Source organism: Apostichopus japonicus, chromosome 9 (genome assembly GCF_037975245.1).
Source record: "Apostichopus japonicus isolate 1M-3 chromosome 9, ASM3797524v1, whole genome shotgun sequence".
NCBI classification, from domain to species: Eukaryota; Metazoa; Echinodermata; class Holothuroidea; order Aspidochirotida; family Stichopodidae; genus Apostichopus; species Apostichopus japonicus.
In genome coordinates, this window is record NC_092569.1 from 22,279,928 (window position 1) to 22,296,965 (window position 17,038).

A 17,038-nucleotide genomic window follows, 5' to 3' on the forward strand; every position below is an offset into this window, starting at 1 on the left:
ATTTAATTGCATCTGCCAAACTAAGTAAGTAGTTGAATCAGTAGGCATGAATGTTACTACGATTACAATCGAGTTAACGGAGCTGACGAGTATTCAAGATCAAAAGAGCACTGACAAAATACCATGCTAAAAACGGCAGTTTAAAAAAAAAATCGACACTGAAAGGGGGGGAGCGGTCGCTCCCCCTGCTCCCCCCTGGCTACGTCCCTGGTAAACAGCAATGAAGCAAAATACTACAAAGCGAAGAGACATTTTTTTTTTCCAATTATATTTTATTAAATTTCCAATTATATAGATCGACAGATAAATAGATGGAGCATAATCACAATGAGAAAATAATACAAAACAGTCTGTAACAACTCCAATAAGAAAATGTGCTCAAGATAAAGCTTATCTTGCTAAGGTCAAAAGGTGGAAATGTCAAAATTGATACATGGTTGCTAGGCTCCTAGAACATTACTTTTAGATGTTACTTTAGTTTAGTAGATCAAAATAAAAGAAAACTGTTAGCAAACTGCTTATCCACTAGAGAGCCTGTGTAGGAGAATGTGTAAAAGTAAGTTGGCCTGACGTTTCGATCCTAGCAGGATCTTCTTCAAAGGCCAAATGACAAGTAACAGAAGGGACAAAAACACACACAGAATACAGACAGGTTACGATGAAGTTTACTAGATGAAGAGAGATATGGACAGTTCCCATCAAGCACCCCATGTAGACAGAATACTGGAAGAAACGAGACTTAAAACAGTATGATTTTTTTCTTTTTTGAACTGGGGATGGAGGTGAGTGTCACAACCACACGTTTAAAATATGTGACATAGATTTCTCCGCAATATTCTAAGGTGAACACTGAAAATAATATGATTCTGTTATGTAGGGAAACGTCAGCTTTGATTTATGTTTGTATTTATAGCCACAAATTTGTCGCTGCTGTTCCATTAATGTTTCAATTTTGTCTTTCTTCCAAACAATAATAGTAGCACTAGGGGCAAATATGAAATTCAAAAGAGTGATGTGTACCTTGCTCAGAAATATAGTTCCCTAGGATGTTGTTAATTCAACATGGACATAACAACATCAGGGTGTGTTTGATAGGAAAGACATCAATGCTATGTAGAAGAGCAGCAGTCATGCATGGGTAGTTGTTTGATAGAGCATAAACAACTGAAATACATCCAAGGGGATATGGAACATGCCAAGGGACAATCTTAAGAGCTCTCAGAAAATTTATGATGGTAAAAGAGAAAATAAAATCTCTTGGTGTCCTCCAACCCACCCCATAGGGGTAGGAGGCGGGGGACACCAAATACTTTTGTGAAAATTTGGGCAATATGCCGAGAAATTTTAGGGCACCTACTGAAAGGAAAAAATATTGCAATGTGTTTTTCAATGGTTAAACTTACATTATTATTATCATTGTAACAACTTCCCCCAAAATGATAACCAATATGGAAGGGTAATAACACAGCAAATGATTGTATGTAATTGGCATGCGATGTAAATAACCGATGCATACCTATATGATATGCACATTTAGATGTTGAATGCACGCGGAGCGATCAACAAAAAATTGGTTATATTTTCGTCATTACAGCCACCCAAATCAAACTGGGTTCCTACGCCTATGCCCCCTCCCCCCCAGAGTTCCAAAGAAGTCTTAAAAGCAAACATAAAACCACCCTGGACAAAAAATCTTAAATCCAATGCAAATACCATGTAGTGATACATACTGTACCAAAACACATCCAGGACCAGATAGGGTCAACTGTGCATATACAGTACACTTTGCCCATCTGAATCTTCTAACACCTTCCCACCCCGCGCCCCCCCCCCCCCCCCCCGTCTCAAACCCCTACTTCAACATTGCTAAGGTTGGCTTCAATCATCTGTTGTTTCCCAAAAACCAATGAACAACAGATTATTTCAGTACAAACATTAACATATCTCATATACCGGTAGGGTACTTATATAATATGTTAACTATTTGTGACGTTATTCTACAAAAATTCTTGACTACAAAGAAATACCCAGTTTTTATTATATTTTACATTATACTCAAATAGAGAATAAAAAGAAGTTTCAAGGAGAACCAAAGGATTGTTAGTTTCAATTGGGCATGTGATTCTAACGTTATAAACTGTTACATCTTCTCTACTGTCAGCCTCCTGTTTTCACCCAAAACTATCAGTTACAGAGAATTAAAAAATATGTTTCCATGAGCCCAGCTGATGCTCATCTGGCCTGTTCACTACGATAGATACAGCTTTTGTTGTCATTTCTAATAATGTTTTAGTCTTTTAAAACATTCTATTTTTAGTCCTTGATTTTATTATCGCACTCAATCGCAACTTTCTCTTACTGCCCATCACATCGCTTAAGAGGGAGGGAGAATGCTGGAAACTTTCAACCAAGAAATCAGCTCAGCGCACGTACAAATTCTTGGTAAGAGGAGTCCAAATCATGTAAGAGTTGTCTGATCTGGTCTTCATCCAGCTCATCGGATGCCTTCATTGAACCCATCAATCGTAACCTTTGATATAAACATACAAAAAGAGCCAATGATGGATATTTTCTTATTATGGATATCACTGATAACTTTACATCTTTACTCTTATTCTTTGTTGAAAGTAAGTGATTGGCCCAAAGAGGAGAAAGTAACTCTCCTTAGAAATAATTGGTTCTGGAAGTCATTGTAGGTACAGTTTGTCCCCAAAGAGGAGAAAACTAACCCTTTATCAAGATGTGTAAAAGTAAGTGGGCCTGACATTTCGATCCTAGCAGGATCTTCTACAGAGGCTGAATCACAAGAAACAGCAGGGACAAATACAAGCACAGAATACAGACAGGTTGATGAGCAGCGTGAACACAAAAGAGATAGATTTAACAGGATTAGTAGACAAAGGATGGAGAAGAAAGAAACCAACAGAGGGAAGAGGAGAGGTAGAAGATGATTTTTAGAGGGACAAAGAGAGGATTAATGGAAAAGGGCTGGGAGAAAACTTCAGAAGGACAAAGACAAGTCTCCATAAAGATAAATAATTTAGGAAATCATGAAAGGATAAAACTAAACTTGTCCCCAGAGGAGAAAACTAAACGGTCATGTAGATACATAATTTAGGAAGTCATAAAGGGGCAACTCGTCCCCAAAGAGGAGAAAACTAACCCTCCATACAGATTAATAAGTTAGGAAGTCATGAACGGGGCAACTCGTCCCCAAAGAGGAGAAAACTAACCCTCCATACAGATTAATAAGTTAGGAAGTCATGAACGGGGCAACTCGTCCCCAAAGAGGAGAAAACTAACCCTCCATACAGATTAATAAGTTAGGAAGTCATGAACGGGGCAACTCGTCCCCAAAGAGGAGAAAACTAACCCTCCATACAGATAAATAATAGTTTAGGTATTCCAATTTTGCAGAGAAATAGCAAGGAGTGGGTGGGGGGGAGGGGGGAGATGGGGAAATTAATCTGTGTCCATCCACGAATAATGACATCCATGTTTATCTCCTACCCATTAAGAGTCAGCTCTTTTTAAGGACTTCTACAATAATAATGATGATAAAGGGTATAATGAGTATAGTTAAGTATAGTAGACCACTTATAACGCGCCAGTAATAAAAAATGCTCAACTGCGCTGTACAAAGACATTACAAGTAATCAACAAAAGATAAGTTAAAATAGACAGTCTTTTGGCTAGATTTAAAATTAGCTAGATCTGTGTTACCACAAGTATCTAAGGGAAGGGAATTCCAAATATAGGGGCCGCAATATTCATAGCCCCTTTTACCCATTTCAGTTTTACACCTAGGGATACAAAGCAAGTTAGCAACGTTAGAGCGTAGTAATCTTGTAGGGGAATAGTGAACAATGTATTTACTAAGGTACACAGGGCGTTCCCGGACAAACAATTGTGGACCAAAACAGATATCTTTAAAAAGGATTCTATACTTGACTGGCAGCCAGTGTAGAGAGTATAGAATAGGGAGCGAATCTGAATTATTTCTATAAGTAATACCAGTCGCAGTTCTAGCTGCAGAGTTCTGAAGATGCTGCAATTTAGAAAGGTTATTTTTAGATATTCCCTATCATAGGGAATTGAAATAATCTAAGTGATGCGAAAGGAAGGCATGAATCAGGGTCACAGTTAAACTTTGGTCAAGATATTGCTTTATCACCCTAATTCACCTAAAATGAAAATAACCAGTTTGGCAAATCTTGTTGATGTGTTTCTTAAAGTTTGGTTCCGCATCAAACAGAATACCAAGGTTCATAGTGGAAGAAACACATTGAATTTTGTTCTGACTGACAGTAAAGTCTTATTTGCGACAATTTGCGAGATGTTGTTTTGAACCAAGGTACATTACTTCAGTTTTATCATCATTCAATTTTTAGCCTGCCAGTTAACAGTTAGCCATCCTCTAATATCATCAATGCAATTTTCTAAGTTTTGTGTGGCTTCAGACTCAATTTGAGCCCCAGGACGGAAAGACTTGTAAACCTGAGTATCATCAGCATAACTTTCACAGATGACTTGATGTGTCGAAACAATATCAAACATTGGTGACAAATAAGATGGAAAACAAACAGGACCAGTACAACTACCTTGTGCGACAGCATAAGGAAGTGGAAGTGTGTCAGAATGCTTTCCTCTGACCACAACAGACTGGGATCTGTTGGTGAGATAGCTGGTGAACCAACCAAGGGACTGGCCAGTTAAACCATACTTATTTCTCAAAAGTGAAAACAGGGTACTGTGATCAATTGAATCAAACACAGCATTTAAGTCAAGAAGACTTATTTCTCAAAAGTGAAAACAGGGAACTGTGATCAATTGAATCAATACTGCACTTACTGTAGGTCAAGAAGACACAGTAAACTAACTTCTTGATTCTCCAGTCCAGTGAAAATGTCAGAACATACTTTGAACAACCATTTTTTCTACAAATGTTTCAAGATAACATTAATCATACATTCTCATGGCTTGCTTTCTATCATATATACCAAAAATTACAACTTCGGTAGGACAACCATCATCACCAAATATGATCATTGTTAATACTCTTCATTTCCTGACAATAAGACATATATGTAATAAGAACAAACGACGATGTACACAGTCCTTACCAGTTTGCTATCTTCTCCTTCCCTTCATAGTCATCCGGTAAGTTGGACATTTTGGTCATATTTTCCACCAGATCTCGTAAATCTGGTTCAATTTCATCGACTGCTTTCATGCCCAACCTCAGTCTATCCATAGCTGTGATAAATAACTGAAAAAGATTGAAAAGGAAAACAAATCTGTAAAGCATAACAGATATTTCAGATCATAGAAGTTCTATTCATTTACCTACCCCATATAATAATAATAATATAATAAATGCAAATTTATGATGTTTCTCTGTAAGATATCTCAGTAATCTTAGGACTTCACATAAAGAGCAAACATCCCCAAATATGTATTCTGTCTTCCCAACTGAAAATGACCTATTTGAAACTGACTGTACTGTTTTTTTTTTCTTCTTGTTTATTTGTTCCCTCAGGTCTTCAAGAAAACTAACTCAGTGGTTATTCTGTAATATCATCAGGAATAAATAAACCTCAGTTTAATAATTATATTTTGTTGTCTGCATTTTTCCTGAAGTTATTAATTTCCTTGAAACAATACACTAGACAATATCAGTGCAGCAAAGAAATGATGAACACCAGGTTAACCTCCATAAAATGCAAATTTTGTGTTAGCACTGTTGGTTTGTTCCCTTGAGGAACACAGTATTGAGTAGTACATTATGACAACAAACCCGTCTATAGTTTCTTCTGAAAGTCTTTTGCACAGTGTCTGTTCATTCAAAAAAATTACTCCAAAATTGAATTTATCTTCAGCATAGAACATGTTACAGTACACATATGGGGTAAGTTGGTATGGTAACTCTGAAACAGTTCAATTCCACTTTACTGTACTGAACCAAAGAAGTTCTTTTATCTGTGTTCTATAAAATAACAGCCATCATTGAAAAGCTAACGAATGGAGAAGACCAAATTATCCACAAACGTTTCGCTGATCGATCTTTGCTCTTCCAATCGATGCAAACTAAATTGTGTACTTACGGAGACTATATGTGCAATGCATTCACTGGTGTTGCCTTTGTCCAATCAATGCAAACTAAATTGTGTACTTACGGAGACTATATGTGCAATGCATTCACTGGTGTTGCCTTTGTCCAATCAATGCAAACTAAATTGTGTACTTACGGAGACTATATGTGCAATGCATTCACTGGTGTTGCCTTTGTCCAATCGATGCAACTAAATTGTGTACTTACGGAGACTATATGTGCAATGCATTCACTGGTGTTGCCTTTGTCCAATCGATGCAAACTAAATTGTGTACTTACGGAGACTATATGTGCAATGCATTCACTGGTGTTGCCTTTGTCCAATTGATGCAACTAAATTGTGTACTTACGGGGACTATATGTGCAATGCATTCACTGGTGTTGCCTTTGTCCAATTGATGCAACTAAATTGTGTACTTACGGAGACTATATGTGCAATGCATTCACTGGTGTTGCCTTTGTCCAATCGATGCAACTAAATTGTGTACTTACGGAGACTATATGTGCAATGCATTCACTGGTGTTGCCTTTGTCCAATCGATGCAACTAAATTGTGTACTTACGGAGACTATATGTGCAATGCATTCACTGGTGTTGCCTTTGTCCAATCGATGCAACTAAATTGTGTACTTACGGAGACTATATGTGCAATGCATTCACTGGTGTTGCCTTTGCCCAATCGATGCAACTAAATTGTGTACTTACGGAGACTATATGTGCAATGCATTCACTGGTGTTGCCTTTGTCCAATCGATGCAACTAAATTGTGTACTTACGGAGACTATATGTGCAATGCATTCACTGGTGTTGCCTTTGCCCAATCGATGCAACTAAATTGTGTACTTACGGAGACTATATGTGCAATGCATTCACTGGTGTTGCCTTTGTCCAATCGATGCAACTAAATTGTGTACTTACGGAGACTATATGTGCAATGCATTCACTGGTGTTGCCTTTGTCCAATCGATGCAAACTAAATTGTGTACTTACGGAGACTATATGTGCAATGCATTCACTGGTGTTGCCTTTGTCCAATCGATGCAAACTAAATTGTGTACTTACGGAGACTATATGTGCAATGCATTCACTGGTGTTGCCTTTGTCCAATCGATGCAACTAAATTGTGTACTTACGGAGACTATATGTGCAATGCATTCACTGGTGTTGCCTTTGTCCAATCGATGCAACTAAATTGTGTACTTACGGAGACTATATGTGCAATGCATTTGTAAGTTTAGGGGTTTTCTGTACTGGCGTGCCCTCCCAAAAGTATGATGACTCAGGGGAGAGAAGTTGTAAAGATAACGCAGGAACAAAAGATTAACGGTAACTTGAAGGATGTAATAACAATTAACTGGAACAACGGTATACTTGAATAGTTTAACAACAATTAATTAGAACAACGATATACTTGAATAGTTTAACAACCATTAACTAGGACAACGGCTTACTGGAATCATTTAATAACTTAAACAACTAACTATAAAATATAATTTACTTACAAGCTCACTTCCCACATACAGTATAACTCAAACGTACTCACAAGTGTTGGCCGGTCAACCATGCATCCTTATTCTCTGCCTCATTCATTCGCTCTCCCAAACATTTTCAAATACAAGAAAGTTCTCTCACACCACACGCACACACTCACACAAGTTACACGCACGCAACACAATCAGCGCGCCGCGCCCGATACATTTAAAAACCTCCGTACGTAATTAAGCAGCGATGCATCGATACAAGCGCACCATAGCCTAACGCTACACTATATACATGTACGCCCACACAAGAATACGCCTATCGTATTAATCGCTCATTTACACTCTTTCCACCTGAAACGCAGACTTCTTCTGAAGTCTAAAAAATAGTCAATCTTTATTAATCGCTCATTTACACTCTTTCCACCTGAAACACAGACTAAACATAGTCACATTCCTCACTACCTAGAAGGTGGTAGGTACTTATGCCTAGACTTAGACAGCCAGTTTGACTCAAAGTCCTTCTCTCTCAAACGGAGCTCGAGTCCGTAACAATTGTAGTAATCGAGATCAGCCACTTCTTATCAAACTCCACCTAAAAGGACTACTTAAAATAAAAAAATTCAAAATTTCATAAATAACCACAACACCGCATGCGTCGTGTATGGGCGCACACATATGAACAGCTCTTCAGGTCTATGGCAAATCTGCATCGATGCATCAGAAAATAATCCTATATATATAATTTGTAATTTGTCTTGAAAATTGTCACACATTCTGAATAAACTAATCAATGAGCTAATTAAACCCACCCCAGGTCAAAGACAGTGGTGTCCGTACCGATTGCATTAGTTCCAAAACGAGGCGGTGGAACTCCTTTATTACCCCTTTCGGATCTTCTTATTTGAGTAGAATTTGTTATATTCTCAACCGCATTTTCTTGTGGCTTTTTCTCTTCGATCTTCTTGATTGGCCTCCTCCAAGTATATAGTGGATGCATGACTTCTTCTTTTTCTTTTTCTTTCAGGTCGGGGACGTTTAATTTTCTATCATCATCCGGTTTCATGTCTTCCTGGAAGGTGCACAATTTCAGCTCGTTTCTGTGGATTACTCGTTCCTTTCCTTTTCCATTCTCAGGAAGTATCGCATATACTGGTATGTCCGGGTTAGGTTGCTTTGCTACGATGTAGACATCCTCCTCCCACTTATCTTGGATTTTGCATCTCCCCCTGACTTTCCTGTTTCTAACCAAGACTCGTTCTCCCGGGATAAGCAGATGCGTTCTCAGTCTTTGGTTGACTGCTTTCTTCTGTCTCTGTGCCGCTCTGTCCAGATTATCCCTGACATGGTTGAAGGCACTTACGTATTTCCTGTGATGTTCTTGGACCCAACTGTCATATGCTCCAGCAGTTGGTATTGGCTGTTTTTCATCACTTCCTTTTATCATAAAATCCACAGGTAGACGAGCATGCCTACCAAACATCAGAAAGAATGGAGTATAACCAGTTGAAGCATGGACAGTGTTATTGTAGGCATGGATGACTTCTGGAAGATGCTCCGGCCATTTCTGTTTTTGTTCTGGTGGCAGGGTTCCTAGTAAGTTGAGAAGCGTTCTGTTCATCCTTTCGCACTGGCCATTACCGGCAGGGTGATAGGGTGTAGTGTGACATTTCTTGATACCATACATAGAACAAAGTTCTTGTATAGGACAGTTGTTAATGTAAGTTTAGGGGTTTTCTGTACTGGCGTGCCCTCCCAAAAGTATGATGACTCAGGGGAGAGAAGTTGTAAAGATAACGCAGGAACAAAAGATTAACGGTAACTTGAAGGATGTAATAACAATTAACTGGAACAACGGTATACTTGAATAGTTTAACAACAATTAATTAGAACAACGATATACTTGAATAGTTTAACAACCATTAACTAGGACAACGGCTTACTGGAATCATTTAATAACTTAACCAACTAACTATAAAATATAATTTACTTACAAGCTCACTTCCCACATACAGTATAACTCAAACGTACTCACAAGTGTTGGCCGGTCAACCATGCATCCTTATTCTCTGCCTCATTCATTCGCTCTCCCAAACATTTTCAAACACAAGAAAGTTCTCTCACACCACACGCACACACTCACACAAGTTACACGCACGCAACACAATCAGCGCGCCGCGCCCGATACATTTAAAAACCTCCGTACGCAATTAAGCAGCGATGCATCGATACAAGCGCACCATAGCCTAACGCTACACTATATACATGTACGCCCACACAAGAATACGCCTATCGTATTAATCGCTCATTTACACTCTTTCCACCTGAAACGCAGACTTCTCCTGAAGTCTAAAATAATTTAATACGATATTGAAATAAAATCTTGAATAAAATTCGCTAACAACTTTACTTGTTTACTTTTCTTTTAACTAAAATTACGTACGTGCCTCTGCGAAATCTTTAAAACTAAGCCAGTACTCCAACACTTCTGACACCAATGTAAGTTTAGGGGTTTTCTGTACTGGCGTGCCCTCCCAAAAGTATGATGACTCAGGGGAGAGAAGTTGTAAAGATAACGCAGGAACAAAAGATTAACGGTAACTTGAAGGATGTAATAACAATTAACTGGAACAACGGTATACTTGAATAGTTTAACAACAATTAATTAGAACAACGATATACTTGAATAGTTTAACAACCATTAACTAGGACAACGGCTTACTGGAATCATTTAATAACTTAACCAACTAACTATAAAATATAATTTACTTACAAGCTCACTTCCCACATACAGTATAACTCAAACGTACTCACAAGTGTTGGCCGGTCAACCATGCATCCTTATTCTCTGCCTCATTCATTCGCTCTCCCAAACATTTTCAAATACAAGAAAGTTCTCTCACACCACACGCACACACTCACACAAGTTACACGCACGCAACACAATCAGCGCGCCGCGCCCGATACATTTAAAAACCTCCGTACGTAATTAAGCAGCGATGCATCGATACAAGCGCACCATAGCCTAACGCTACACTATATACATGTACGCCCACACAAGAATACGCCTATCGTATTAATCGCTCATTTACACTTTCACTGGTGTTGCCTTTGTTCAATCGACGCAAACTAAATTGTGTACTTACGGAGACTATATGTGCAATGCATTCACTGGTGTTGCCTTTGCCCAATCGATGCAACTAAATTGTGTACTTACCGAGACTATATGTGCAATGCATTCACTGGTGTTGCCTTTGTCATCCTTGATCGTAATAGGTCTGTCTTCTTTGATACGCTCAATGGCGGCAGAACAACTCATCTGAGAACATTAAATACAACCAAAGAGAAAAAGAAGATATTTAATTCTGTTGATATTTTCCTCTAAAAGTTGCAAGTCACATCTTGTGTACTGTTATATACAGGGTCACAACCATTATTTTGTACTGGGTGTGGGGTGGGAGGGGGGAGCTTAGATGTTTTGTCATCCAGGGGATGGGATGCAGACTAAGATTGGCTAATGGCCATTAAGTATGTTGTCTCACATGTTTCTTTCGAACTCTGACTTTGTTGAGTATTATTTATCTACATCTTTGTCAAGAAAGACGACTGGTGGCAAGGACCTTTGCGGCATACACAATTTAACAGCAATTGTTGTATTCGAGAACCATGGAGCCTCTTTTTACACGAACCTCTTTTGCTTTCAGACTATTTGGAGAGATGTGATGCATCTATCCCAGCAAATTAGATAAAAATGTGTCATTGTTTTCTGAGCTACTGTGGATTCCAAGGTGTCCCGAAAGATCTGTGTAAAATTCAAAACCTACCCAGTACCCAACAGCAAATATTAGCAGAACATCGATTAAAGTTGATGGGTCATGTTTACCTCAGCCAATCCTTATTGCAGAAAGACATAAATTCTGGACCGCCACAAACGGTGAGAACAAATATAGATATACTAAACACTGTTATACTGAAAAATATTAGTGCTTATTGCACACTTGGGTCATTCTTAATTCACCATGTTATAGCTGAAATAAACACCAAAATGGCAACAAAACACACCAAAAACGAGAAAAAAACAATGCGTGTACTATCGATGGCTGACCTAACTTTTGACAAGGCTGGGAGCAAATGTCTGGTAGAGGAAATGACATCTATTGCTACCATTGAACTAAGTTATTAGTACTAGGACATTGTACAGACTATACATAACATGAACTTTCCCTCAGGACCCATGAATGGCAGAGGCTCTAACAAATGTTTTAACATCTTCCCAAGCCTACCTACATCCTGTCAACCCTACCCCACATACTGACGACCCACTATTAAAAATCAAAGACAGGGTATTCCCATGGCTGGTAATGACCTGTTTAATTCTCCTACCCTACCCCACATCCTGACCCACTATTAAAAATCAAAGACAGGGTATTCCCATGGCTGGATAATGACCTGTTAAATTCTCCTACCAACCCTACCCCCCATCTTGACCCATTATTAAAAATCAAAGACAGGGCATTCCCGTGGCTGGATAATGACCTGTTGAATTCTCCTGCCAACCCTATCCTGCATCTTGAAGACCCACTCTTATAGCAGCTTTTTGCATTTTGTCATCCTTTTCCCACCCATTTGACATGTCCATCGAGTTTTTTCATGTATTCATCACAAAACAGCAAACTAAGATATTGGCCAAGTATTTTCCTTGTCTGGAGCGTTAATTGGCGAGTAATTAAGGACTTCTGCAGGTAATGAGTAAAGTGTCATCCCACACATGGTTCTCCTTTAGCAAGATGGAACTTCCTTACCTTGTATTTTTTCACAAAGTCTTCCACTGTATGTATTTGTTCACTCTGTACTAGTTTGAAGGCTGCTTTGTATTGGACTAGCAACTTGGAGCAAGCTGCAGTATATCTGGAAAAACAAAATAGAAGAAACGATGGAACACATGCAAATGTAGATAATGCCCAAATCCCCCCTCTTCTTCTCCTCCCCCCTCTCTTTCTCCTCCCCCCTCTGGTTCTCCTCCCCCTTTCATTCTCCTCCCCCTTCTGGTTCTCCCCCTTTGGTTCTCCTCCCCCCTCTGGTTCTCCTCCCACCTCTGGTTCTCCTCCCCCCCTCTGGTTCTCCTCCCCTCTTGTTCTCCTCTCCCCTCTCTTTCTCCTCCCCCCTCTCATTTTCCTCCCCCCTCTGGTTCTCCCCCTCTGGTTCTCCTCCCCCCTCTGGTTCTCCTCCCACTCTCGTTCTCCTCCCCCCTCTCATTCTCCTCCCCCCTCTTGTTCTCCTCCCCCCTCTCCTTCTCCTGGCCCTCTGCGGATGTACACTGTACTTCCACAAATTTCATAAATTACTGATATATGCATACAGTATATAAATCTTTGCTCTTGAAATCCCTTTCAGATACAATGAAGCAATTCCCTGATCTGAGATTATTTACATTATTTACTGTGATGGTTCAGTTTACAAACTACTGTTCTACTTAAGTTAATACTAGTATACACATAATACACTCAGGAAGGACCATGCAAAAGGCATACATGTACACATAACACAGTTTAATACCATGCACATTAATTACGACCTCCTTTCATGTGTTTGAAAGTCACATCGCATCAAGCTGATTGTCAGACAAACTGCAACATTTCTCTGACGGCATTGATTCTTCATTCTCTGAATTATTAAGTAGTTTATTTTAGTAGAAAAAAGGGATCAGGAGGGACACTCAAGTCCCCATCAGGACCTTATAGGAGAGAAAAAAAACTGAAGCTCTAGTGTCGTGATTTTCAAGAGATGTGACCGCCTATAATAAGGAACACTCTTTAAGGAACTAATCATCCTAGTAGCCCTCCACTGGACCTTTTCAATTACTTCCTTATCCTTAGCAAAATATGGGTTACAAGCCTGCACAGCATACTCCAGCTGAGGCCTAACCAACTGATTATAAAGCCTAAGTAAGTTGTCCTCTTTCAGAAAACTGACGTTCCGCTTGATCATACCTAAAATCCTATTAACCCTTTAAGCAGCTCAAGACAAAGTTTAGAAGGTTGCAGAGATGAGTCAATGTAGATACCAATGTGGAAGAATGAGAATAAGATGAGAGAAAGGACTTGCAAATTTTGTTTGAAGGGAAAATACAGCAAATGCCGCGCTTGTTGTTAGAATACATACTCTTTGGGTGTTAAAGCATCTCTTATGTAAGCTTTTTCCAACCACTGCAGCGTGTTCAAGACTGCAAATAATTCAGCCATATTGTCATACTTCTCACGTTCTCTCACATTCCGGAAGAGTTTGACTTCCTGTAAAACAAATATAAATCAACAAAAATCTGATTAATGAAACATGAAGTATATAGGCCTACAACCTGTCTGCTTCAAATCAAGTTTTTTATATGATTACTGATTGTCGAATATTAAACTGCATGCCAAGAGTCAGTCTTTAATGTATGCAAGACCTTCTCCATACACTGAGCACTGAAGTATTTTATGTAACCTACCCAGCAACACAACTAAAGTTTACAAGGTCTATACAGTAGCACATGGTTTGAAGTTTACTTATGGGAGAAAAGCATACTAATTTGAAACTACAGGCTCTGACCCCCCCCCCCCCCCGGCATATATTGATGTGAACATATAATACAGTATAACACCATTAAAAGCATTCATTTGGCACGGATTTTCCTCAAAGTTTGTTTGGAAAAACAATGTTTCCTTAAAAAATTTACAATATGCTCTAAACTATTTTCAAATATAGAAACTATAGACTGTAGTGCAATAAGGTAATGAATTCCCCTTCATGAAGTAGCAGCCCCCACCCTCCAACCCCATCAGTTGTGCCCTAAACACAAAGGAGATCAGTATTATGTTTTTGCCCAATAGGCAATAATTTCCTATTTTCCATAAACCGCAAGGGTCCCAAAGGTTGTACACGACTACACGTATGTCAAGATGTTTTCATAGTCTTCTGAGGTAACAAGAAAGCATTAATAGGTAATTTGGAGAAGTCTGATGAATTGTGGAATATCATATTAAAGCACCAAATACTCCTTCATTTCCACTAGATGCCTATATATAAAAAAATAGGAAGGAAAGAGAAGAGTTAATGTGAGGAAGAATAACGTAATTTTCACTAACCTCAAACAGTTCTGGTCGGTTTGCAGGATCTGAAATTTAAAATGTGGAAAAAGAATTTATTCTTGGTCATTCACTACCAAAACTGTTGTCTAAACTTCTACCTTTGCACCATCCTCTAGAGATAGTTGTATGGTGGTGAATGGTAACTTTTGAGTGTACCCTCAATTCATATATTATTATGTTATAATACATATGTAGTTGTACTGATAGCCACTGTAGTTACTATGATTGTAAGTCAATTTGTGACCACTTCATCGATCACACTTTTAATCTATACAGCCATAACAGAAATAGCCAAATTGGCACAATGAAACATCATACTTTTATTTTGAGACACTTTCTTGAATTATTCCACTCATTTTATGGAATTATTCAGTAAACCTCAATGCACATGAAAAGTTGTGGAATTTGTTTTTCCATTAATTAGGAAGGTGAATAATAAGTTACATTGGCCAGATATACACTTCTTCATAGCTCCCAACTCTTGAGAAGGTAAATGCTGGTCCATGCCACGAATTGCTGTCCTTTTGAATTTTTATGGAATCCTGGTGATGCCTACATGTAAAATGGTGGCACTTAGAAAGGCTTTTGTCACCCAAAATTTTGTGAGAAATATGCATTTTTTTGTGTGTAACAGCAATAAATTGATTAGTAGATGATGAATCATTCTTTCCTGTGGCATGAAAATGTTCGCTGCTAGCCCCAATGAAAAGAAATATAGGCTAATTTGAGGTTCAAATGATACTGTATAGGAGGTTTTATACTCTATTATGCTAAATGCTAAAGAAATGATGGTTGCCAAGTCAAAATTTGATGCATTTTTTTTTAAGTATACTTGCAAAATTACAATGCGGGTTTTTCGGACGCTTTCGCGGGTCAGCGTGTTAGACTGCGGGTCCAACCCGCGAATTGCGGGTCAGTTGGGAGCTCTGCTACTTTCTCTTCTATCAGTTGCACAGAAATAAAACGATAAGCTTACAAGTTAAAGTACCCACTATTTATACCGGTTCCACGACTAGGCTATAATATGGCTACATCCGACAATTTCGTAGCAGTTACAGTAACACAGCATCATCACATTCGCATCCTCATGTAGAATTTCACATGAAATGCTTATTTGGAAATGTAAGAAAACATTATTAGCTATTGAAGTTACTTACTTGTAGGTGTTTGATTCTGGGCGACTCCGGAGAACATGGCGAATGTTTGTGTCTCCTAACTTGCAAAATAATATTCGAACTATCAGCGTACTGTAAATCTGTACGTACGTAGGAACAATTGAGTATGTATTGAAATGACTCGGGGTTGTATTTTAGTGCATGACGCACTAAACTATACTGCACTGCGCACAACCCAAGATCAAAACACTCCAGTACGTATTTATATATGGAACGCCAAAAAGGTATTAGGTGGCGCTACTACTCTAAACAGGATAAGTTTACAAGTTTATTACAACTCTGAGTCACCTCCAATGAGGTATATGAGTACAGATTATGCGAATATATAACAATCATGAAGCAAGATGGCTACAACAGGAAAGAACTAATGAAAAATTCAAAGGCAAGAAAAGTGGAAAGGTTATAATCGTGGCGCCAGCCATAAATGAAGAAAAGAAAAAAGATTTTAAAAAGCAAGGAAAGTGTATAATGGACGGAAGATGCAGATCCTCTATTGGAGATGCTACTACCCTAAACTCGAGGTGCTACTACCCTAAGCAGAAGGTGCTACTACTCCTAAGAGACGATGCTGTTGTAAAAGCTGCCGCTACTACTCTAAATAGGCGATGCTACTATGCTACTACTACAGGCAAGCCGTAAATAAGAAATGAATGTGTAGCAAGTGGTATGACAGATATATAGTAAATAAATAAATAAAGAATAACACACCAGAAAAATTCCACTTCACGACCGGTTTCCTCCTTTTGGTACTCATCAGGCGAAGGTAGGAATCGAACCCCGGATCTTGCGTCACGAACCGAAGTCCATACCACTCGACCACAGTGATTCTACTGGTGTGTGAATGCGTGTAAATTGGCTTTGTATAACTGTCATTCAGGGCGTTTTACCCAAGTGTTATGATTGTACAGAGTACACCCCTGGTGCTTTGAATCTGACAATTTTACACAGAATAACCACTCTTTATAGGTAAGCCAAGCCGTAAATAAGAAATGAATGTGTAGCAAGTGGTATGATACAGTAAATAAATAAGGAATAACACACCAGAAAAAAACTCCACTTCACGACCGGTTTCGTCCTTTTGGTACTCATCAGGCGAAGGTAGGAATCGAACCTCGGATCTTGATCATTTACTATAAAATTAAATTC

The 17,038-nt window shown here is 38.7% G+C and overlaps 1 protein-coding gene across 1 annotated transcript; it reads right to left on the reverse strand.

The window, feature by feature from the left end:
* Window positions 1-251: 251 nt before the first annotated feature.
* On the reverse strand, window positions 252-16,044 carry LOC139973998 (vacuolar protein sorting-associated protein 28 homolog). The gene is made up of 7 exons (XM_071980909.1): window positions 15,875-16,044; window positions 14,715-14,743; window positions 13,753-13,880; window positions 12,393-12,498; window positions 10,808-10,909; window positions 5,124-5,269; window positions 252-2,530 (listed from the first exon to the last, which is right to left on the reverse strand). The coding sequence occupies exons 1-7, from the start codon at window positions 15,909-15,911 to the stop codon at window positions 2,416-2,418; spliced, it is 663 nt and encodes a 220-aa protein (XP_071837010.1). The 5' UTR covers window positions 15,912-16,044; the 3' UTR covers window positions 252-2,415.
* Window positions 16,045-17,038: the final 994 nt, after the last annotated feature.